This window comes from Scatophagus argus, chromosome 13, assembly GCF_020382885.2.
Source record: "Scatophagus argus isolate fScaArg1 chromosome 13, fScaArg1.pri, whole genome shotgun sequence".
In the NCBI taxonomy this organism is placed as follows: domain Eukaryota; kingdom Metazoa; phylum Chordata; class Actinopteri; family Scatophagidae; genus Scatophagus; species Scatophagus argus.
Window position 1 is genome coordinate 1346868 of NC_058505.1, and position 25331 is coordinate 1372198.

The window sequence follows — 25331 nt, forward strand, 5'->3', positions numbered from 1 at the left end:
ATAAAACTGGTCTGAAAAAATAAAAACATGGAAACCTACAAAGTGAAAAAGCTGCTCAGGTTCCACAGAACTGCTCAGAAGAAGCCAAAACACCACACACAGCAGCTCCTCAGCAGTGCCTAAATCTTTATTTTTCAGTAAGCTACATTTTTTTCTCCAAATGAGACAGTTTTACATCATGACACAGAGTAACTTAAATTACCTACAGCTGACATGTACGCTTGATTCCAGTCCTGACGGAGGAAGAGACCCAAACAATAACCAAAAGAGATTAAATCAAAAGAAACGCTAGAAAAGAAGCCCTCTTGAATGCAGCCTCCATTCCACATCTGTTAAAGGTGTCGTTAGACAAAATCATGTGTCCAAAGCCCAACGTGACGGAGTCATCGATTGTCCTCAGCTGTTAGCGTAGCATGGAAAGAGTGTTAACGAGTCAAACCACAGTGAGCCGATAGAGTCGAGTCCTGTTCCAGTCACTTGTGTGCATTCGTTGTTTTATCTTTGAAAATAAAAAATAAAATAGAAAACAAAAGACAAGGGGTCCATTTGTTACGTCAAGATGCAACCCTTGAGAAAACAAACCCAAACGATGGCACTGTTGAAACGGGCGAACAGGAAGGAGGCGACTGAGAGCTGAGGCCACCGACAGGCTGATATGAGGTGTGACGCTCCGTGCAGAAGTCCGGGACAAAGCGAAGCTCCTCCAAACGCTGCAGCGACACTGCAGAGGCGAGCACCACGTGGGGCCCGCCTGCCGCCAAAACGGGGGATCCCTTCAGGAGTCGCTTCGCAAAGAGCTGCTTCGGTCCGGATTTCTGGGTGGTACGTTTACTTTGTCCACACACATGCACACATTCACAGTTCGGGGATGCTCAGTTTGTAATCAGCGTCAGGGTTTTACGCCCTCAAAGTCTGAGGTCGGACACGACTCGGACTCGGCGGGGACCGGGTGAGCGAGTTACAGGAAACCCGCTCCTACAGTCAGTGGCATCACGTTGATCTTAAACTAAAACACAACAAACTAAAAGCCTGAGATGGCAAGCGCTCAGCTATGTACAAGTTAAACTGCCCAGTCAAGACTAAAACAGGTGTGTCATGGCACAGTTAGTGCTTTGCTTTGCCACAACAAGATGCAGTCCACGTGATCAAATGCTTTAAACAGTTAACGCTATGTGCCAGAAAACTCCCTCTGAAACTTGAGACAAAGCTGCGATTCCAGTCGAGCCTTCTGTCCCCAACTCCCGAAACAAAACCAACGAAGCCCAAATGAAAACGATGTGCACATTTATTTCCCAGGAGAGGAAGTCATGAAAGCTGAAGAACATGAACAACAAACCAACAACTCCGGAGGAGAGAAGCTAAAAACGCTGAGCAGGTTTCAAAGATTCAAAGATCTTGTTGGGTCCTTGCAGCGACACCCTGCTGGAGAACTTTGAGCTCAACCTCTTTGTTTCCAAAGAGCTTCTTAAGAAATGAGAAAATTCCCAACCCACAGGTCAAACATTCATCAGCACCTCAACACGCTGTGCTCCACTGTGATAAGGGAGCGAGTTCGCCTCGAAGGACAGCGTCTCCGAACACGAAACTGGGCCGTCAGCCTTCGTTCTTTTCAGAGGGCCAGAGGAGCTGCAGCTTGTGACCAAAGGTTACATCACACCAACATCTCAGCGCCCACACGTCTTGGTAATAAAGAAGGAAGTCCTGCCCAATTTAATGCTTCACTTGTTGGATTTCACCACAAAACATTTCGTTGGTCCATTAAAAGCTAAAACAAGTTCCTGTGGTTTTCTGTCCGTAACACTGATGACACACCGACCCGTGGAAAACATTCCAGAGCCCACATTTATTAACAAGTTTCCAAAAGGAAGACCTACTCTGAAAGCGACACAAGGGCTGATCCACAAAAAGAGGGTCCCAGTACCAAACAGACATGAGCATAAACTGGACTCGGCCCAACTCTGGTCCTGTTTGAAGCTCCAACACACAGAGTGCATCTGTGAGGACGGTCCATTTCAACAAAAATAAACTCAAAATGTACCGGGATTCAACAACTACATCTCCCATGAGTCTCAGCTGGAGATACACAATGAAAGTTCACAGGAGGGGATGGGTATCTCACCTCAGATGCTTTTTATTAACGACTGAACTGCATCACAGGATCAAAAACTGGCACGTAGGGTCATAAGATGGTTTCTGATTTTCTGATAACTTAATGGGACTTGAGCCAAACTAAAAACTTTAAGTACACATCAAGTATCTTTTTCCCAAAGATGGCTTCTGTCATTTTAATTAGCTCTTATCACACTGATGTCTGATCAAGTGTTCATTTTTCTGATCAGTTTGGTTTTAGTTAATTGATGCTGTGAAACGGGGACGAAACGTCGTGATTGACAGTTTAGCGCTGCTCCTGATTGGCTCAGATGTGTGTGTATAGGCGGGAACTCCATACCTTGGCTCCACCTCCTGATCACTACTGCATAGACTGGCTCCAAATGACATCAGCAGGACAAGGTGGCAGCACTCAAATCAGGGATATTTTGGCTTCACATTTGCACAGCGAGAGGAAGCGGAGATGTGTTGCACATCTTTATATCGTATACCAGTGAGCTGTAGCTGCTATATGCTAACAGAATTAGCATTTCATATTGACTCAAGAAATCGTTCAACATTCACTGAATACACTTTTCCACTTTCCTTTCTGACAGCTGGATAAAAATCCATACTGCTCTTACTTGTGTACATTCAAAACAAAGCTAAGTCAGGACAAGATTAGCCTAGCTTAGCCACAAGACGGGCTACAGGTGGAAACACCTGGCTTCTGTCTTGCCAAAGAAATCCCAACTGCACTTAGCAGCTTCTCCAAAGCCCAAATGTGTGTCTCATTTAATCTGTAAACAAGGTAAACTGATATTTGTGAAGCATGAGGTGATGCAAACAGTCGGGTCCACTGACTTTTTCTTGAATCTTTCATAAACGAAAAAAAAAACCAACCAAGGCTTGTCATTTTAACATTTCTGTTTGTGTGTACGTTTTCAACAAACAAGCTTTAGCGGCATTTGTGGATTCATTTTAAACTCAACAGCACCAGGCTAGCACTTTCCCTTTCGTGTCGTGTCTTTAAGCCAAGCTAGGCTAAAAACATCCCGCCTCAAGCTAAATGCACTGATGTCACTGATCTTGTCGCAATCCTCAACCCAAAAACGCTTCTGTCAAAATGTTCAACTGCTCCTTGGATCAAACTCTAACTGCACAAAGCAAACGGACAGAAAACCACAAATCAAGTTCCAGCCTTTTGTGCAGACGCTTGTCAGAACTTCAGCTCTCATGAATATGTTTAAAATGAGATATTGTCTAGTCATGCTGCCCGCCTCGTGTGGACACAATGCAGTTTGATTATACCGCAGTTTGTGTGCGAACACGTCGGGTTTTAGTGTCGTGGTCTACACAAGGCGACTTCCCCCCCGAAGCTGTGACAGTTCTACTGGAAAATATCTTTAATGCCTGTTACTGTAGCTTTTAGGTTATTGGTTTTCTCTGCATTGGTATAACAGCAGAATGTAAAGATGTCAGAAATCCCTGACTTTAGTGGCAGAGTGATGAGCAAAAATCCCACATGTAGTGCTTTTCTTTCAGCTAAACAGCTTCAGCATTCACGCTTCCTGTCCCCTGTGCTTTCAGCACAGAGACAACGTCTGGACACAAAATCATTTCCAGCTAAAACGAAGCCGGAGCTTCGCAGAGGACGTTGGTGGACACGCAGCTTTGTAAGGTTTGTTAATGAGATGCTTGTCAGTACCACAGGATCCGTCCAATTAGTGCACAGTGAGGGGGGCACAGGTGTGACAAATGGAATGAAAGACAACAAAAACAAAACAAAATGTACAATCAGACAGCCTGGCCGCCCTGCAGAGACGAGCACAATTCAGACTCCGCACACCCAAATAAAAAGTTTTAAAAAAGTTAAAGAAAAATATTTCCAAAAGCACAACATTAAGTTTTTTTATATCCTACATCCAGCTCGATAGCGACATTAATAGTTCAACAAGATCAATATATTTTTTATAATCATTTTAAGGTACCTCTTATATTTTTCTGAGTATTTACAACTGTACAAGCAAAGCACACACTTCAAAGTGCACAAATTTAATACAGTATTGACTAGTTTTGCATTTACAAGGTTTATATATCCCCCCCCCAAAAAACAACCTGAAACTATTAAAGAACGAAAACAAAAGGAAAACAACCAAAATGATTCTTTTTCGTACAGTTTACAAAAACAAAAAGGGAAAAGAAAGAAAAGCTGCTAGACTTGTACTTTCTCTCTGTAAGACTTATGACGTCTGGTACGACTGAATATTTTCCACACTTTGTTTAACATTTCGGGGATTTTTTGTTTTTTGAAAAGAAATAAACTCTATGCTTGTCTTGTATAAAAGTTAAGGCAAAGTCATTTTTCAAGTTTAAATAAAATTCAAGTTTCTCAAACACTGGATGGAATTTTTTTTGTACATTTTGCGTATACATTAGAGACCTCGATGCATCTTTATTTTTTATCATCTCCCTAAAAAGAAAACTTATTTCTCATGGAATAAACAGCATTGGTTTATAAATAAGTGGATATTTCACCTTTTCCACCAATGAGGAAAAAAAAAATAATAAAAATAATCGACCCATCCAAGTGCATCTCAGTCCTTTGGAAAAAAGAAAAAAAAAATCATATGTTTAGCAAACTGAAAGATTTAGCGTCCAAATCAAAAGCTGCTATGAGCAGGAGTGCAGGCTTTTTCACGAAGCTTTCCCTTCATCAGATGTTTGTCTCAGTGGGATTACCCAGAATGCTTCTTGTTGCAGGAAGACTTTGGCGAGACATGCGAGGTCCCGTGTTTGGGTTTGTGTTTCCCCCGAACGCATGGTGACTATAGTACAGTGGTTTTCTTTCAAGGGTGTTTTGCATCTGAGGTGACAACTTTAAAAGATTAACCCGAGCACACGACTGACGAGGGAGGGAAACTCGCGTCAAATAAAAACAAACACACGAAAAACAAGAAACTTCAACACGTCATAATTTTATCCTTCAGCTGTCATTTCGGGGCATCTCAACGCTCGTACAGCAGTAATTCTTTTCTACTTCCAACACAGTAAAAACATCCAAGACTTGGTTGGTTGTCTGCCAAAGTTGCTGCTACAGAAAGACAGACATCCCAACCGAAACTTAAACTGAACTAAATCTGACCAGCAAGCTTCCTCCCCGCATCTGAATTCTGTCTACTTCACTCAAACGGAGGAATGAAAAATGTTCCCTCAGCTCCTCGACGAGCAGCCGCCGCCGCCGCCACCCAAAGTCCCATGAAGCCCGAACGTGTGTGGGTGCTAAGAGTCAGCGTCTCGTTCTCGTTCTGCTCTGTGCTTTAAATTCAACACCCGTCAGGAGTGAAGCAGTTAAGTGTGCTTTGGTCAATCTTTTCCAATGTTTTTGAAGGGAGGAAAAAAAAAAAAAAAATCAAACGTCAAATTAAAACGTGCAAACTTGAACTAGAACAAACCAATGAGGGAGCATGCTGACAGAAACAAACGAACGAACGACAAAAACCTGTCAACTCGACGCCGAGGAAAAAGGAGGAGCCGAACACGTTCACGGGATGGAGTCAGACCTCCGTGATCGCACTCCTGCCGTTAACAAGCTTCATTTTGCAACACCGTCTGTGTGAGCCTCGAACATCTCACACTCCAACGTGACAAACCACATCCCAAAGAAAGAAGCCCACTCATCACCCACCTTCATCACTTTAGATTCAGTAAGAAACTCCTGTCCTATTCAACCGTCTCACTTTCCATATTCATCAGTCTGACCAGCACGCTTTCAATGAAAACTCTTCCTGACAGAACCAAAGGCCAAAATCCAAACGAGCACCAAGTCCTTCAGCAGAAAATAAAAGTTAACGATAGCAACCGCAAGTGGTGTGATGCTGCCTGAACGTCCGTCCTTCAAAACGGTGAGTTCACAGGCATCCACAAGGCAGAACAACTGAAGCTTCAGAGATTGTGTCCACACAGATTTAATCCTGGAAAACTTTTAGTCAAATCTTCAGCCACGGCGCCCCCATCCACTTAATTCCCTTTTTCTCTTCAGGTAGGACAGACGAGCATTTGCTCTCTGAGTGCGAGAACACAGTGACAGTGCAAAGTAAGAGATGCAATGTGGTAACAGATTCCAGGATTCCACATCGAGCATCGAATCTACAAGAGACAACGAGAAGCTATTTGAACAATTCTGTCAAAACTGCACGCTGAACTCTGAACTCGTGGTGCATTTTGTCCCCTAAAAGAGTCACACTGTCTCATCAGGACAGTAAACCTCCTCCTCCCCCTCATGGCGGCCCAGCAGTGACCTGACGTGGGTTCACCGGTAGCCCCTTCCTGATCTCAGCTCCCCAGTGCTGCTTAAGACGAGAAGCAGCCGCTGGACGTGACGTTTCCAGCCCGTGGCGTCCTGTGGCGTCATGTGCCTGCTGACGGTTTTATTCCACAGTTTCAAGAGGAAAGCTTTCCCCAAAGCCAACGCAGTGCCAAGAAAACTGAGCTTCCCCTCACTCGTTAAATGTGAGCGACACAACACGTTAACCAACTTCCAGACACTTCAAAGGACAAAATAAGTTCTGGCCAACAACAACAACAACAACGACAGGCGCCTCGATGCCTGGTTTGTTTGCAGTCGCACACAGAAAAAAAACACTGATCTCACATTGGCTGTTAGACACAAGCTATGCAACAAAGCCAGCTAGTTAGCAGTGTTAGCAAACAGTAAGAAAGAAGAGCAAACAGCAGAGGGGGCGACTCCTCACAGAGGAAACGACCAGAGGAAGAGAGCGCCGAGGAGACGCTCAGCCGCGACTCCACTGAGTCACCCTGTGAGCTAATCTGCAAACAAAAACTTCACTGTGAGGCGATGTAAACCAACGATCCGAGTCTCGTCGCGATGAGATTTAGATGTTAAGTCTTGCATATGGATGTGAATAATCAATTTAAAAAACACATCTGCTAATTATGACCCATAATTAAGCTACACAAAGTTGCACATCAGTGCCACTCAACATGCAAACAAACCCCTCACTTTGAGACGCGCTCCGTCCAGCTTCCAACAATGCCCTGCTGCTTCGCACACAACACTAGTTTAACCCCACAAGGCCTTGAGGACAGAAAGAATAAATTTCAGTGTCGTCTGTGCCAACTTACAGGCTGACACAACTACGTAATGCAAAACGACAAAAGGAGAAATAAAACTGAAATTTTTTAAAAAAAAGCAAATAAATAGACTAAAAAGAATGAAACGGTGCTCTACATGCACAGTAAAGTGCTTTTTGTCTGCAAGCCCTGATCCAGAAAAGAAGGCGTCCTCTATGCTTGTTTGTGACTGGTGATCCTGGGAGAGAAGTACTGAGTAGCCCTGATTAGATGTCCTTTTTTTTCCTTTTAAACGCATCTGTGGAGCGTAGTGGGGGAGGCTGGAGGACACAGGGAGTCGTCCTACTGCGGGGACTTGGGCGGGGTGTGCTGGGGATCTTTGCTGGGAGTTTTCCCCGGGTGTGGGGGCGGGGAGCCCCACCGCCCCGCCGGCCTCCGCGCGTCCCTCAGGGGTCTGCCCGAGGTGGCTGAGCCGGGTTTGGAGGAGGGGGGGTATGTCTCTCTGGCCTTGGCCTCCCCTGACAGGATGGAGGCGTCGGAGCACTTCCTCTCCTCGCCTGTGGGGGCAGCGCAGGCTGGCTTGGCTTCCTTGGCGGTCGGTGGCTGCTGTAATGTCGGGGTGTCCTTCACCCGCTGGCAGATCTCAGCGTAGGAGGGCTTCCTCAGCTCCTGAGTGGAAAACAACAACAGAGTGGTGAAATATTCTGCACCTGAACGATGGATGTGGACACCAGGTCCAAACAGGTCCAAACAGGCCCAGAGACTTAGTACCAGTTCAGACCCTGTTTCTCTTCCTCCCCATGAAAAACTTGCTCTCAGCATTTAACCCATCCCTGAGGAGCAGCTCGGCACCCGGGGACCAGCACCAGAGCTGAGTCAGGACCACCGGGTCAACAGCACCACAGGAGAATCAGCCTCGCATGTAAACTGAACCAGTTCTCCCTCTCTCGCTACTTCCTGAAACTTTTATTTTGGAGATTAAACCAGATAGAAGTCATGTGTTTTTCTGCCAAATTGGGTGTGCAGTTAGTAATCTGATGCATCTTTTATCTCGGAGGCCCTTGAAAGACTTACACTAACTTAGTCACAGAAGTCTCAGATTAAAACTGTCCTTGCAGTGCAGCTGGTAGACTGACACCTGTATCTGCTTTAAAAACTGTTTTTACCCCAAAAGGTGCAAGAAATTTACTTATCAGTAATCAAAATCAATATGAGACGGTGCACAATTGAGGTCCGATTCATTTACTCCCCTTCGTGGATGCTGATATCGATTTGTCTGTGACTGAGATGTCTGAGAGGGTGGAGGCATTAAAAAAGGAGAAGAAGAAGTCAATACTGACTGTGGCGGCACCGTTGACTTGTACCGATTTGCTTGCAGTGGACAGAGTGCCGGGAACTCGCTCCACAGACGGCTGCACCTCCTTCGGCTTCGCCTCCGTCACCTTCACCTCCCTGGAATGAACACACATCATCATGTGAAGTAAACGGTCATGTGCAGGAGTCACGTGACAAACGTCTTTCCGGACGCACAAATCAATCTGACCCAGGGAGCACACGTCCCGAAACCTCAGCGTCAAAGCCTGGTGTGGCAGAGGGGCAGCGCCTCAAGCTGCTCAGTCGTCCTCTCAACCCTCACATACTCCTTATTTTAATGGCTCTGATGTTTTTCTGTGCACGTGACATCTGCTGCACATAAGTCCGTCCTGAGAGAGGGGTCCCCCCTCTTGGATCGAGGCTCTGAGGACAGGGAGTGATCTGTGATTCTGGGCCGTAAAAATCAAACTGACTCGACTTGAACGTATGTAAACCTGAGATGTGTATCTTTCCTTACTGTATTTGTATTGCCTACAACGCGAGTCTTCACATTATCTGATTCCAGACGTAACAATGGGGCGGTGATGCAAAAGAAAGATGACCTGGCCCTCATTTCTGCTCGCTCTGCTTTGCCACTCTCAGCTCTGCTGCTGAGTCGGAGCAGGAAGCCGGAAACCACAGGCATCGAAGATCATGAAGCCTCACTCCTCCCTAAAACACGTCGGCTTCTTCTACCCCACAACAAGTCAACTGCCTGACCTCTCAGATCTAACACCGTCAGTGTGGTTCTTACGCAGCAGAGAGGGAGGGAGCCGGACTGTGCGGCAGGCCGACAGCTGAGGTCAGGGGGGGCGCTGAGGCCGGGGTCGGAGTGGTCGGCGAGGGCTGGAAGCTTGTGGGCATCGGGGAGGCGGAGGACCGAAGCGGCTCTTTGGGGCCGGCTGGAGAAGGTGCTCCTCCTGTACTGGAATCAGCGCTTACATTCTGCCGCAAAAACACACAAACAGGAAGAGATTTACAGCAAGCAATTTAAAGCACTGCTGTTTTAAACAGTACTGCCGTCACTCAGTCGATCAGCATACTTTAGTGCTACAGATTTTAAGTCTTAAGCATCAGTGCTCACCCGTTCCTTCGCGGTCCCGACGACAACGCTGCTGGCCAGCCGGTTGTCGAAGACGTCGTCGGTCTTGAGCTGGCCGGCTGCTCCGGGCAGCGGAGGGAAGCTGGAGAGACCCAGCTCGAAGCTCGGAGGTGGAGATTTGGTAGGAGGCGGCGACTGAGGAGTCACTCTCTGCATGACGGCAGCAAACACAGAGTCAGCACAAAGCTTAGCAGAGGAGGGCAAAGAAACAAGACAGGACTGATCGCTACGAGCTGAAATCACTCCTCAGCGCTTAATTACATTACAGTTAAGAAGACAAGTTTTGATGTCTGCCTTTAGTCTCTCTGCAAAGAGAGAAGCCAACTTCACACCAAGAAGGTTTTGAAGATAAGAATGTGAGTACATCAGACTGACAAGAGGACAACAAAACAGTACTTACTGTAAACTTTTCGTCCCTCTTTTTCCTAGAAGCAGAAACATTTTTCCTTTAAGAAAGAGAACACTTCACTTTACAAACATCCACTCTGACTGAAACAAGGACTCAACCCTGCACAGTGTGACAACAACAAGTATTAACATCCTTCAATTTAACAGCCAGCAGCTCAGACTAACGAAGCTCGATCTCAGCTCTACTGCGTCAGCTCTACACACAGCACAGCTCATTGTGAACAGTGGTTTTTCTGCACTTTTCCATTTATACTATAAAATGGAAGTATAAGGTTCAACATGTTATACTGCGTAAAGCTGTGAGCCACTGATTTCTAATACATGAGAGATGCATGTGGCAGCTTTTGAACTGTGAACATGAACAGAACATCCAGAACTCCAACTGGCGGATATTCAAACTGAAACCATTCTGGGTCAGAGACAACTCGACCAGGTACTCTGTCAGTTAGCTCTCTGTGTATGGTGTACGAGCTGTACTGCAGCCAGCCACCAGGGGGCCATCCAGAAGTCCTGAGACTGTTGGAAAGTCAATAAGAGTGACACTAAAGCCCTTTTAAAATATGCACTGATGATGTGATCTTTTACAGCACGGTTAGGGTGGGAAAAAATGACGGCTTTTAAACCAGTAAATGTAGAATTGAAGCCCGACTGCTGAAATTATTACACTTAGAAGAATGTTCGCCTATCATTTCCTGAAAAATGTCACACATCTTCATACTATCCGAACACGTGTTGCAAGGAGAGCACAGAGCCCGAGTGGAGCGCAGGCGTACCTTCCGCGGCCGATACCCAGAGAGTAGTCTGTGGTCGTGGGCTCCGTGACTCGGCCCGTGCCCACAGTGTCTCTGCGAGGGAAGGCGGAGGTGGAGGGTAACCTGGTTCTGGGCTGGCTGGTGGGGAGTCTTGTCGGCGGGCTGCTGCGGACCCCGTTAAGCCTCTCGCTGGGGAAGCTGGGAAAGAGCGCCGGGTTGTCCAGGAGCCCGGTGCTGCGGTCCCCAGTGGGGATGGTTGGCCTCAAGTGAGGTTTACTGTGATTCCTGACAGAAACAAATAAGACACTGAAATTAAACTCAAATATCTGATCACATTCAGGGCCAAAAAATTCGGTATCTGGGACAGATACAAAATATAAAGACAGACAGATTTGGCCACAAAATATAAAAATCCTGATTCAAGTAGGTAACAACATTTTCAATTCCTTCTACGCCAAATCCTCTCATCACTGCTAAGAAACGCTTCATCACCACGTTAAAACAACAGAGTTTGTCTCCCTCCCTGTGATTTGTCAGAGATCTTCTTACTCAGACGTATTGTGTTAACAGAAGCTTGTCTTGCCACCATTTTTTCCTTATTACCGATGAATAAGCCACAGGTACTGACCTGTTCCTGGGCGAGTAGTGTCTGACAGTGAGGGGGGACGTCGCTGGTTTGAAACTGTGTGATGCGGTGAATCCGTTGATGAACTGGTTGTTGTGAAAAGGTGCAACCTGGTAGACACAAAACAGATTCACCAGCTGCACTAACAGGAAGTGAAAACAACACAGTTACACAAGAAGTAACAAGTGACTGCATACAGACCTGAGAGTGACTTAAAGAGAAGAGCTTTTTGGACTTTAAGTTTTTATTCGACACCCTCAAGATGCTAATTTCCACAGGTATCACTGCTTGCAGTTAAAAATTTCAAATCGAGCTGCCATGTCTCACCAGCGTGGGGTCGATGAAGCTGTGCGTGGCAGACCAGGCCTGCGGCGTGATGAGGCTGTACAGGGGGAACTGCTGCTGGGGGCTGTAAACCGGCGGGATGTAGTACGACGTGTAGCGTTGCTGGGCGTACGGGTTCACCTCCACCGGCCGGTAACCGTTCTTTGGCATGAATGTGTTGATAGCGATTGCCTTCGCCTTTATCCTCGCCTGTTAGGAGAGCCAGAAGGCAGGAAGTGAGCTCCGGCAGGGAACAGAGTGCACATCTCATGAAAAGATTAAAGGAAATTCTAAAGTATATTCAGGGAGGGAATAGCCAATCAGAAACAAGGCCACAACTATCACCATCGCAGATGCATAAAAATGTATCCATACATATTAGGGATAATATTTTCTTTGCTTGATTCCACCTTGTACTGTTAGTTTATTGCTAATCACTTAGTAGCTAACAAGCTGCCTGAAACAAATGTGCAGGTAGCCAAATAAACGGGTCCCAAAACAAAGTGACATTTAGTCCAGCGTGAGGCGAGTTCATCAGCCAGTGTGGAACAGGAGTTTGTGTTCGTTCCATTGCGTGTAAACAACAGGTAGTAAACAAAGGACCCAGTAAAGTTGTCCAACTCTGTCCCTCCTGGGTGCTAATGGGAGTTTTGGACATTAGAGGAACTACTTACAAGTGTGATAAGATCTGATCAATCTGACTGAATCTCATAAACTCTGATGAGCGCTTCTTTGTGACCCTGATTAGTTATGCATGAGGGAGGACACCTTTGTCCTGTCTTTCCCGAATAAAAATTCAACGTTTAAGATTTTGCGGAAGATAGAAAGCACAGAAAATAGTCCTTTTGTGACAGAAAACAACCGCGAAATGAACAAATAAAGAAGTCGGCTCTTTGGTGTCACTTGAAGGCAGAAAGTTCACAGAACAAATGACTGTTTGAGGGTTTGAGTTTTTCTTTGATGAAATCAGGCAACATTGGCTACTACATACTGAACAGGAAGTGATGCCCACTGAGTTTGTGTAACAGGTGGGCAGAGAGGCGAGTTCCCCACCTTAATAGGCTTCCCTTGGAAGGTCTTCACCTCCTCGCGCAGATACTGATATGCCTTATCGAGAGAGGACAGCACAGTGTCACATAGCAAGTCCATTACAAACACGACAAACCAAATGAATCTTTACATACACACACACAATAACTCAAACAGAGTAAAAGTTAGCACTCGTTACAGTCTTGTCTTGAACTTGGGGTGATAAACATATCCAATCACATGTGATCTTCCACAACAGCACTTGAGTCTTATTTTGTGAAAGTAGAAGCTAGCTGAGCACTTTGATGAGAGGCGTGTCTGGATGTTCACCAGCCAAAACTTTATTTAAAGGACTAAAGGAGCATGTCTGAGATCTAATTCATCCTCATCGACCTGATGCAGCAGGTGGGAGCTGTTTGTAAAGCATGACCACTTCTGGGTGGAGGATTCTGATATCCGCCCCCCTCTTAACTAAACTCTGTCAACATACTCTGTTTTACTCTGTAATACGTCACATCACAGGGCAGAAACACAGAACCTGGACTGGACATTTCACCAGGACTTCACGAAGAACGGCACAATAATAAAACACTTCTCTTGTGCGCTGTTACCTGCTGTGCGTCTGCTTCTGATTCAAAGGTGATGAACCAGTTGTCATTGTAGGCAAATTCACAGTTGATGAACTTGGGTAAGTTGTCCCCTTTAAAAAGAGCCTCGACCTCCTGCAGAACAAACCAGGAGATGAAGTTATTTTAATGGTGACACGTTAAAACAACCTTTCCACAAACTTCAGAGGTTCAACAGCACATCCAGGATGTCTGGTCAGCCCTCACTAACCCGGACTGCAACTGCACTCAGCTGGTTCCCAACTCCATAAGTCAATCAGATTATCCCAAAGTAGTTCACACAAAAGAGGAGAGCAGCATATTTTACAAACTATAATATCAGACAAATATGAAGAAGTTAAAGAAAATAATTTAGGCTAAAAGCAACACAAACGCAGCTGCCAAATGCAAGACAAACTGCTGGCAAAAAAAAAAAAAAAAAGCCTGGAATGAGCAAAGGGACAAGCTTATTCTGCTCCATCACGAGGCCACAAGGGATCTGCAATTAACATTTGTGTATTCAGTTAGATCAGTGTGTTGATTAATTGTATTCTCGTGATCACAGTTGGTGAGTTAGTTACCTCGCTAAGCACAAGTCCCGCAGGACACAAAACTTCCTCTTCTTTCCTAACCTTCATACTTGTGTGCCACACCCAAATTAACAGCAGACCAAAACGACTTCAAAACAAAAACAGCAACAGTAAAAAAAAAAAAAAGAAAGAGAACCCAAAACACAAAGTGCCCGGACATTAACACCAGAACACGTCGCAGGCTGAGATGCTCCATGACCCTGAGAACTTTAAAAGAACATAAAGTGTTTGTAGACTTGTAGAACGCCATGAGCATGTGGTCACCTCTATCGGCGTGCTCTCAGGAACCTCTCTGAGGATCACGATGCAGCGGTTCTGATTGGGTCGCACCTTCTCCCCCTTCTCATCCACTTGGACCAACGGCAGAGCTGCAGATCAGAGCAACAGAATGAAGCCAGCATTATTTTAGTTTCAATTAAACAAATACACATTTACAAACACTCAAAGCCTGTCAAATTGCAAACTGTTAATGATAACGTTAATAATTAAAAAGCTTAAAGATGAATACATGATGCTAGACAGAAGCATAAATGAGTTGCGGTTCGTTTCCAGAATTTCTTCCAATTTTAAATCTAAAATCTTGACATTGTTAAAAGTCAAGCTTCAGGCCCAATAACAACATTTAAGCAGTGAATTAATTATGTGTATAAATCAAATCCGAGCTGGTAAGACTCTGCTGGATACACTTGAATAAACACTCCTGGGAAATCAACCCGAGCCACAGTGCACTGCTGAATTTGTCCTGTCAAGAAGCCACCGCAGCAGGTGAGCAACCAGCATTAAAGTCAGGAAGCAGATAATAAATTCACCATACACATCATAATTCAGCTATTTATCATAAATATAGCAGATAAGGTACACACCCCGCTACAGCAGGTGGCAGTATGCACCTTTAAAACTGGTTTGTGATCTGTCAGAAAACACAGAGGAGGTTGGACTCACATCGTAAAATGTCCACGATCAGCTCTACGTCCGTGCTGAGTTTTTTGACGTGGTCCAGGTTGGCCACCGTCACGATTGGCACATACTGGTCGCTGTCCATCTGGGAGATGAGGTACATGTCACTGGCCAGATTCTCCCTGAGAGACGAAAGAAGCAGAGGAGCTTAGTGACGCTACGACACCTCCAGCTCAGATGGCTTTATGTGCCCTCGTTAACCTACAGAGTCACACCTGTCCTCGCCTTACAGGTGTCACATTAAACTACAGCTTACGTCAAATGGGCATCAGAGCAGCTTCATTTGGGAAACCAAAAGTTGACTCCAGAATGTTAACTGGTGAAACCCTCGCATCTCTCTGCCTTTCAGCCTACAGCTGCTTCACACTCGGCTGCTTTACTTATGCAACTGCAGACCAAGAGGTTTTCTTAAAGGAAATGCATTGTAGGTTCTCAAGGTTTCACTTTCTCTAAACACCTTCTCATCCAGTCTAGCTCTGGCTTCAGTACCCCCCTCACGTCAGCGTCATCTCAGATCTGATGTTTCTACTATAGTTTTGAAAGCTAGCTAACAGAGATCTACATCGATTACTTGTGCCAAGTTGATAAAGAGGAGTAAAACGTAAAAGTCAAACTTTGTGATGCCTGATTCCCTCCAAACCAGCTGAGCTGCCACCAACACTGCAGAGGCATTCAACAGCATGAAATAAGGCTTTCATTCAGACCACGCCTGACGCCCGCAGACAGACGGACAGACAGACAGAGAGGCAGACACATGACTTCCACCATGTCTGTTAGCAGTCGTTCTTGACTTCAGAAAATGTTTTGTCACCTAACTTGCAACTTCAGCCTAATGGATGTCACTGGTCGGGAGCACAACCAACACACGCCGAGATATTTTTCGGGCTGATCTGATGTACTGCTGGTGACTGAAGGATCAGCAGTACTTCAGGAGGGCAGGCTAACCAGAGGGGGGACTCACTGAGTCATGCACAACAGCCTTTCTTCTCAGCTCTTGATGTTCCTTAATGATCACTTAAGAGTGGCCATTTGTCTCGCTGTGGCTCAGTCTGAGTGCTTTCTCCCATTAATGAGTGTGAAACAGCTGCTGAGCAATGAAAGAAGTGGATGAGCTTTGAGATTTTTAGCCTGTTGTACAGTTGAGGACATCCTGAACAATCATTTTCTTCCTTAGCGTGTCTTGACGAAGGGAAAACGCTCACGTTTTCAGTTTCTTTTTTTAAAAATATTGGATATCAACCGTCCAAAGAAAAGTACCACCAATTATACACAGTGACTGATGACAACATGTCTTCAGACAATTGAGCCTATAATTTAGAGGAGCTGAATAACTACTGTAACTTCATCGTTATGTCTGTTGGATTTGAAGCAAAAAACATATTTGCTGAAACCTCTCTGTAAGCAAACCTACTCTCAGTCCTGTCAAGAACACAGCAAGCACCTCGCCGTGATGCGATGTAGAAATCATGGAGGCGAACTCACCGGGACAGACAGAACTCCAAGGTCTTCTTCAGGTGCTCCCTCAGGCCCTCCTGGGGATTCTCCTGTTGGGGATCACTGCCTGTTGACACACAGGGGGAAAAGGTTCTGCTAAGTTTACCAGCAACCGAAATAATCCCGGGCCTGGGAGCAAAGCATTAGGACCAGTGAAAAGTGAGGCTGAGCAAAATAAAAGTGAATTTAAAGCAGCATGTAGAAGAGCACAGATGCTGCGCAAACATTTCAAGGATTACTTAAGTGAACAGAGCACAACGAAAATGGTTTATTTACACACACAACACGCAGCAAGCTTGTTACTGGCTCAACCAGTTTAATTTCCCTGCTATTAAACAAACTCATTCATCGAAGGGAACGTTGACTGCAAATTCACTGGGCCTCAGGAGAAACTCACCGCACTGTAAAACCCACGATAAAATGCTGTTTACGAACTGACAAATCAATGTGAAGACGAGACGATATCGGAACTCGGTCTTCTGAGCTGATCGCGTGGGGAGCGGAAACAATGGGACACGCACATGTCGGGTGTGTTATAACACTGCACTAAGCACCAGCCCTCAATTCAGCTTTGCCATTGTTGGTGACATTCCCGTCAGGTGGGGGGTGTTAAGAGACAAACGTCTCATCGCAGACAGCTTCGGGTCAATGGAACTTTAATGCTGACATAAATAAAACAAAACAACAAACAGCCCTTAAGCCGTCACCGCCTGTCTCAACACAATAAATTCTGCCACTTAAAAACATGATCTAATTTTATTCCAATCACTAAGACTTAAAAAGGAAAAGAGTCAATGATGAAAGCATCACTCAGCAACTGTGATGATTTACTTCACCAAACTGAACAAGCAGCTTCACTTCAGCCAAGACTGCAAAGATCACTGACGATTTGACTTCTGTTTAATTTAGTTGGACAAAATCACACTGAACAATTCCACGTCTGCCCGGCAGGAAAAACATCAAAATGTAAAATTCCACAGCAACTCACCATGAATTCAGACCTTTTTTCAGTTCATGTCATGGATTTTCTTGACAAAAAAAATAAAAAAGCCAACCATGCAAAACCCTACAGGTCCACTCTGACAAACAGCCAGTCACTGAAAGGCCCACCTGTGCGCGCTGGCTGCCCAGGCTCGGGGTATTCTGTGTAGGCCGGCTCGGAGCACTCCATGGTGACGGAGGCCACGGGGGTGGGCTCGGCCAGCATTACTGGGACCGGTGGAGGTTCATCTGGGTTGGTTAGCAGAGGCTCCTTGTAAACCTTGTCTTCACTGGCTTCATAGCCTGCGACGATCAACAGGAGGAAATATAATTAAAGGTGATAGATAGATAGATAGATACTTTATTGATCCCGAGGGAAATTCAAGAGAAAGGTGCACCGTTCCCGGCAGCGCTGCAACACCGGGTCGATGCGTGGAGCGAACGGAGCAAGCCCCTTTTTCAGCTCCCAGCGCTAAAAATCCATTTAATATGCTGTCCCCTTATAGAGGACGTATCAGATATTAAACTGATAAGAACAGATACTACACTTGATCTTAGCCAAAAGGCCGAGAAGTGAAGGTAGTGGGATAAGATGCTTCAAAAGGCATTAAAATGCAAAGTGTTGGCTTTTAAAGATTTAAGTGTCTCATGTCTGAGCCAAATTTAAAATTAGCAAAAATACAGTTGTTACCCAGAGGAAAAATGAATCCATTTAAGGTAACTGTGGCAGCTGGTCTGGCAAGGACCATCAGCAAAAAACATTTTTATTTACAAAAAAAATTTCCTCTGTTGTTTTTCTATCACTGATCTGCTATCAGTGAAGTGGCTTGAGTTAAAATGTGAAATATCTGTGAGAATGGAGAACTGCAAACAACTTGTGAATAAACATTTTTACTGAATTAAATCAAAACAACAGGCAGACGTGGAGGAAGCGATGAGTTTGCAGCAAGCAGCATCAACAGCCAATTAAAACGATAACACGTCAGAAAACAGAGGAAATTAGAGCGAGAGACCATCTCCGCTGCTTCAAATTAAGGGCTGGAACCTTCTGGATAACAAAAGGATGACACGCTATCCGAGGATTTAAGATCAGCAAGCTGGACACATCATTCTTACTGAATCATCAGCAATATAAAGCAAATTTTAATGGCCACCTGGTGCATGGAATAATTTTAGTAACTTGTGACAATGTATGAGATAAGATTTCATATTTCCTGCTCAAATGCAATCAACACATGATGGAAATTTTCTAGGACACGCAGGAAGCCTCAGATTGGTTTGAAATAAATAAGAAGATCTCAGTGGTTTGTGTGAGCTACAAGAGTCGTCACCACAGAAAGTACAGTCACCAATAAAAACATGAAGGCTGTCATCACAGCGCTGCTTCGCCTGGCAGGTAATCTATGGAAAGTGCAGTGTGTTTCCCACGCCACTCTGATCTCTGCAGGCTCTTCCCTGCTCTGTGAGCGTCTTTCAGACATCACAGTTCAACCTCTGGGAATCCTTTCACATTTACCAAATCCACAACATTAAATCTAAAAACTGTATTCTCTGAAAATGTTTTAAATCGTGTGCAACAGAGGATCACTTTGCAAAACGCTGACTACAAAGTTAATAACCAAAGGGCTCAAGTTTAACTGGGCCTGTAAGTATAAAGTCTGTTTACCAGACGCAGATTAGACTAATCCTGACGGAGGGAGGCGTTTAAGGAGAAACTGAAAGGTGCCCCTTAATGCACAAGACAAACATACTTAAATATTTCATATTGCTGACTGGACTTTTAAAACAAAAGTCGAGCTAAGGGAAGGAGAGCTAACATGAGTCACCTCTACATCAGTCAGGATACCAAACCTAAAAACTCCTATAGGTGTCACAAAGTAAAGCATTTACTCATATCAAAACACAAATAAACAACTTGTTTGTAACATAAAATTCTGTATATTCTTATATATCAAAGTTGCCTGATCAATACAACAGAAAGCACATCAGTGTACAGGTCAGAGGACATGTCAGTGGACATGGGAGTAACGAGGGCACACGGCAGCTTCACGTGTCTGAATCAAATCTACGAGTCCTTCATGGAGCTGAGCAGTAAACACCCTCACCACTCAGCACTCAAAGCTTTTTCTATGGCAAAAGATAAAAATAAAACTGCAGGTGCTGTTAGGACCTACAGGCTCTTAGTGCTGAGGAAAAGAAGTTTCTTCTGCTGATGGCAAATTTGTGATAACTCAGTAGCAGAGGAAAAAAACTGAACAAATTTTCCTTAAATGTCCTCCGAGACGTAGGAGACGAAATAAGCTGGGACGTCAATCAGAGCCAAATGCAGGCTAATCAATAATTTCTGTTTCCCCACCATATCCCTGTTGCCTCAGCGCTGTCTATACTTGGCTGGGCACATTAAAGTGAGTGATTAGGCTCATTTGTGTGGAGGGAACGGTGGCTGTGGTCGGAATATTCATAGCTCACGCCAAATTGAGTATGAATGATTTAAGAGGTGTCCCGGCATGACGAGAAAAGTGACAAGAATGGACAGACGCAGGCCGCAGCATAAAATAAGGGTTTGTGAGCAGATATCTGATCTAACTGATATTTCAGCAGGCCTACATTAGATTATTTCTGATATAATGGACTGGCATGTATGCTGGCAGATGAGCAGTAAACAGGCTGCATTCTATCACTTCAACTCTTTCTCAATGCCTCAGCTCCACCTGACCCTTCTGCTTCAAATGAACTGTTCAGTGTGTCAAAATTAACTGACATTTTAACTCCTTTCAAGTCTTAATCACCAACATTGTGAATATGACACATCGTTTATTCCGGAGCTGATGATGGAAGCAGCTAAAGAGTCAGACATGTCGTTTCCTTCCCGTCTCCTTCCCATGTTTCAGTGGTTACTTCCTTTTTATGTCTTTTGCACTTAACTGCCACTCTATTACAAAAGATTTGTGAGTGTAACAAGCCACTACAAGTTCATGGATGTCATTTGAAAGTCTATTAAAGGCACCAAAGCTCTTACTATGAAGTGATCTTGCTGCCCAACCTGTCTATGCTGGAGATCACTTTTGCTGACTCACCGCTCTCGTGTAAATATGTCTGTAGTGCAGATGTGTTTAGGTTTTCCTTAATTAGCAATAAGTGTCCGAATAACTGACGCCAAGTACAAACATGGTTTTGCATCCAAAATCGTCTGCTGACCTTCTGGGCCGGGGTCGGCCGAACTATCGCAGCCTTCCTTCCATGGCTGCAGGGCAGCAGTTGTGGTGTCAGCACTGCCGCTGGGGTCCAGGCTAAACATGTGGTTGGCCCATGCTTTCGCATTGGGGTTCAGGTCTGAAACCTTGGCGGATTCCTGTGAACACAACACAGAGATGTCCACGTTAGCTGATGCACACCATGCCACAACAATAATAACTTCCAGTGTAAAAGAAACACAAATATTTGTGTGGCAGGGCTGGGTGATAAAAACATGTCGTTGGGATAAACGAGGACGTTGTTCTTTGATGCTGATAAATCCGACAGCCTATCACACAGCAGAAACAAACATGATAACTGCCAGTCAGTGCACTTCTTTCTGCATCTGCTCTCCGATTGGCTGCCTGACAGCTGCCTGGCCTGGGGGGGCTCTGCCTTCTCTCACACACACACACACAGCGTAGGTTTTCATGCCCAATGGGGATATTACACAGACTTACATTAATTTCCTGCAGATTTACTCAAAACAAAACAATAACTTGCCTAACCCTGACCCTGACCCTGACCCTAACCTGAACCTCAAACTCAACCTCACCTTAATCCAAGTCTTCACCTTGAAAGTCATTCATTTCCCCCTGGGGACTTGCATTCTGTCCCCATAAGGTGAGTCCCCACGTGTAGCTGTGCAAACAGGTTTTTGTCCCCATGAGATCATAAAAACACATGTACACACATATATATATACACACACACACAGAATGGTCAGCAGCTTAACTTCACAGCAGAGCACATGTTGTTTTGTGAGCACAGATGAAGCCTGTTTGCAAAGTGACATATTCACATTTAGTCATGTTTGCAAATGTTTATTTTATGTTATTCTATTTTTTACATGAAATTTAAATTTAACTAACAAAACCTCTGGTTTTGTTAGGCTTAAGTTATGACCAAAATACTCTTCAAACTAGCAAATTATTTCAGGATAAATAACGCTAAAACTTATTTTGCCATATTGTTTCGCCCTACAGCATAAACTGTTAAACGTGTTAAAATTAATAAAGAGGACCGTGCTTCATATATCTCTTGCAGAACTACTATTACATAACTTGACCCATTCCACATTTAGCATCATAACATAAACATAGTTATTCTGTGTATGTGTACTGCTGAACAAATATGAGCACTGCTCCAAGTGACTGGAGGAGCAGAAATCTGCGCCCCAGTTGGCCGAAGAGGAGGACATGTTTTCCCTCGTCATTATGCTAATCAATAAGACAAATACAACTCTAACAAATCCTCTGACTTGAGCAACAGAAATCCTTTGACAGGCACTCATCAAGCATGTCATGAAACTGCCTCATCTGCCAACAAGACTCCTCAGACCCACAACATCCGACAGGAACTGCTTCAAACAGCAGAGACGTGAGACCAGGCCCACAAAGCCTCGCAGCCTGCTGGACATACTCACAGGATCAAAGCAGCAGTTCAGCACGCATGTCTCACAGGCTAACAGACTGTAACCCAGAGCCGTGGTCAGAGCCAGCGTTTCACTCAAGTCCTGAGGCATAGCGGGCCAGGTGCTTCCTGGTGCTGCTGGTATCAGGCTCCACTGCATCCAATCCATGATTAACACACATGAACAGTCTAAGTATCTCCACAGACAGGCATAAGAAGACTCCCGACCAACATTGTATGCCTTAACTCAGGCTCTTTCAAGTGAAGCCGCTGCCACCACACCTCTCCAAGTCGTCCCCATCAAATCACAGCCGCTGCCACGCTCTGTCTGGTCCCTCCGATCCGAGCTGCTGGCTTGATTCAACAAATCTGATGACAGCACTGAGCTCCGCTGCCCCGGCGGGCTAGGCTGACGTTGCAGAAGCTGACTGGCTGTCTTGCTCCTGTTAAGCAGTCGTCTCCGCTTTTGTTTTGTCGCTGATGCACTGAGTCATTCTCTGGCAGAAGACAGGAGCTGTAGAGGGAGTGTTGAGTCGCACACCTGAGCACAACGAGGCCTGCTCCAGTGATCCGTGTGCTAAATCAAGCCTGAAGCATCGCTCAAATTAAATCAGCCCTCTTGAGCCTTGGTTTTAATAGATTATTCGGCTAACGAGTTGCTGAGCAAAAGAAAGGCTGAGGAACGTTCCTTCTTATTCAAGAAGCTGCAAGTAGAGTTATCCAAAGGATTAGCCAGAGAAACAAAGGGAGAGAGATTCAAGGGAAGATTTGAGGGGTGAGGAAAGAGAATAAAGCCTGACTTGATACAAGTTGAGCAGCAGAGACACTGTTCCCGGCTCGTATTTCACAAATGCTGCACCACAACATCATTCAGGATGAGTCTGGCCAGACAGACACACCCCCACCACTGTGAGTAATCCAGCCCAGCACTAATATAAAACTCCCACTCCTGTCCGAGCTGGCTGCCATAGAAACTGTCGCTGACATCACCGGATGTGTATGTCCTGGGCACCACCTGACCTTTCGAAATTTTAAAACGTTCCCTTCCTTCACAGGAGCAAAAAGGTTGGCTGCTTCCCTGATCGAGCATGTATTTTGGGAGGAGACAAGAGGATGTGATTCATCACGAAGCCTGGACAGAAGACGAGTTACTGTTGGTGTCATCGGAGGACAGATGGCATTGCGCTGGGTTTATTGCTTTGCCTCTCTGACAGACAGGCGGGCGGACGGACGGGCAGGTAGGCAGACAGACAGCAGCCATGAGTCCTTCAGGGGAGAAAACAAAAACAGCTGAATCTGGACTTGACTGTCTGTCTGCAGACCTGAGGCTCATCCTCCTTCTCTGACAGCAACAGAGCTGAAGGGGTCAGCGAACCAGATGAGCGCTCAGGAGACGAATGCACCAACTGCTGAAAAATGCTTCGTCCTGCGCACCATTTCCAACTCCATTAGACTAAATTACCATTGACAGAAGTGGTTCAGGGTGATATTGTATTACCAGTTCAATTTCTCTAAATGTAAGCCATGCATTAAAACCCAGTGTGTCCTTTTGTGGAAGTTTTCAGACAACACAATGACACAAACTGCCCCGAAAGACAAAGTCATCAACAACCTACATCACGTGTCGATAAAGCGACACACAGAGCCAGAGCCCAAGCCTTGTTCCACATCCATTTATTCATGAATTCAAACAGCTCTGATGTGCGGCCTGCTGGTTCTTTCCCCTACGTGGAGGAACAAATCTGAACAATCAGAGCTTCGTAGGCAGAATTAAAAAGGAGAACATCGTCATTCTACAACAGGTAGCTTGCTAGCTTTTGATATTAGGACATATTTTATTAAAGCAAATTTCTCCTAGCAACAGCTTCTGCAACTGACGATTAAGTGTGATTATCACTGCTGCAAGTAGGGCTGGGCAATAATTTACTGTTCATGACCTTTCAGTAGAACATCATACAGTGAAATTAGCTTTCATTTGTCCAAATAAATTGTTTCAGGAAAATTTTTGATGACTTTGCCTTATTGTGTTAAAAGTTTTCTCTGGCATGAACGCAACTGAAACACAGTTAATTAATATAAACAGCAAAACGAAGTCATAAGTCTAGACTGATTTCCCCAGCCCAAGCACCACGTTTGACATCTAGAACTGCAAATCATTTGCAACATCTGTGCAGTCAATGAATAAACTGATCAGTCATGTGAGGTAGTACTTACAGATGCTAGCACTGTGCAATAATTAGCCGTGTAAAGCTGTTAAGAATCAGTGTGACCTAACGTTAGCAGCAGCATGGGGAGGAGCTGAGCTGCTTTTTAACTGAATGACAAACAAATTTTTGAGTGTTTACGTTTCCTCTGGTTGTTCATATCTGGACCACTGACACAGACTGGAACTCTGCATGTTATTTCTGCCACCGCTTTTTATGTGTACTTATGCATTCACGCTCAAAGCATTGTTTTCATACCTGCAAATGCTCTTGAACTAAACCGTGACCTGTTACAGTAACATTCCCCTGCGAGGTGAAGATCTGATCCTCTTCAGAGTCCTCCTCTCTCTCCTTGTTCCACTATAAATAGGTCATGTTCAGTTTCTCCTCCATTTCTGACACATATGTGCAAAGCATATGGTGCATCAGTGCACGTGTGTGTGTGTGTGTGTGTGTGTGTGAATAAGGAATGAGGCGGGAAGCACGAGGGTTTGGTAACACAGCGTGGTTACTGTGGCACCAGTTTGATCTGAGGATTAAACCAGATTGTGATTATTTAGACAAAAGCAGTAACTGTATTGTTCAGCTAGAAAATGTAGGTGTTAGAATTAAGATTTTTTTTTATTTTACTGTATCTATTTTAAGATCAATTGGGTGCACTTGGTCAAATGAAATATTCCGCTATTACCATGTTAAAAACTCCATTATGAATAACTAGGCAACGGCATTCAATATGATGCAGTGATAATTTGTATATGAGCTGAGGTTTCACTCACAACTCTTTGAACAAATAAAATGTAAAGATAACCTGGACTGAATTACAACTTTTGACAGATTTCTTGAGGCTGTTATGATTTTAAAACTGTGTGTGAGGTAAAGATTATGCAGAATTTCTCTGACTTTGCTCAGGAAGCTCGACATCCTGAATGGTTTGTATTCAACCCTGGAAGGAACATATTGGTTCCCTGACTGCTCTTCCCACCCACTTTTCCCACCACTAATCCCTGCTGATAATGAGACCGACAGCCTGGAGCATTAGCCCACCGGACTCAGTCGGGGGGGGTCCTGTCCCTTTTAA

The 25331-nt window shown here is 44.8% G+C and overlaps 1 protein-coding gene and 1 non-coding gene across 5 annotated transcripts in view; both read right to left on the reverse strand.

Moving 5' to 3' along the window:
- Positions 1 to 106: 106 nt before the first annotated feature.
- Positions 107 to 25331, reverse strand: part of larp4b (La ribonucleoprotein 4B) — a 34529-nt gene continuing 9304 nt past the window's right edge. Inside the window, exons 1-16 of one of the 4 annotated variants that reach the window (XM_046407954.1) lie at positions 22063 to 25238; positions 20601 to 20754; positions 17532 to 17705; positions 16410 to 16488; positions 14913 to 15049; positions 14235 to 14338; positions 13387 to 13497; positions 12800 to 12853; positions 11750 to 11956; positions 11426 to 11532; positions 10819 to 11082; positions 10038 to 10083; positions 9620 to 9787; positions 9290 to 9480; positions 8523 to 8634; positions 107 to 7851 (exon numbers count right to left, since the gene is read on the reverse strand). In XM_046407954.1, the coding sequence (XP_046263910.1) occupies positions 7525 to 7851; positions 8523 to 8634; positions 9290 to 9480; positions 9620 to 9787; positions 10038 to 10083; positions 10819 to 11082; positions 11426 to 11532; positions 11750 to 11956; positions 12800 to 12853; positions 13387 to 13497; positions 14235 to 14338; positions 14913 to 15049; positions 16410 to 16488; positions 17532 to 17705; positions 20601 to 20754; positions 22063 to 22218 (2391 nt within the window). In that variant the 5' untranslated portion in view covers positions 22219 to 25238 and the 3' untranslated portion in view covers positions 107 to 7524. Of the gene's footprint in view, positions 7852 to 8522; positions 8635 to 9289; positions 9481 to 9619; positions 9788 to 10037; positions 10084 to 10818; positions 11083 to 11425; positions 11533 to 11749; positions 11957 to 12799; positions 12854 to 13386; positions 13498 to 14234; positions 14339 to 14912; positions 15050 to 16409; positions 16489 to 17531; positions 17706 to 20600; positions 20755 to 22062; positions 25242 to 25331 lie in introns of those variants that run through there. The other 3 variants (XM_046407955.1, XM_046407956.1, XM_046407957.1) reach the window with 3 other exon arrangements.
- On the reverse strand, positions 17790 to 17980 carry LOC124070106. Its single transcript, XR_006845151.1, has one exon. It is a non-coding gene; the product is annotated as a U2 spliceosomal RNA (small nuclear RNA).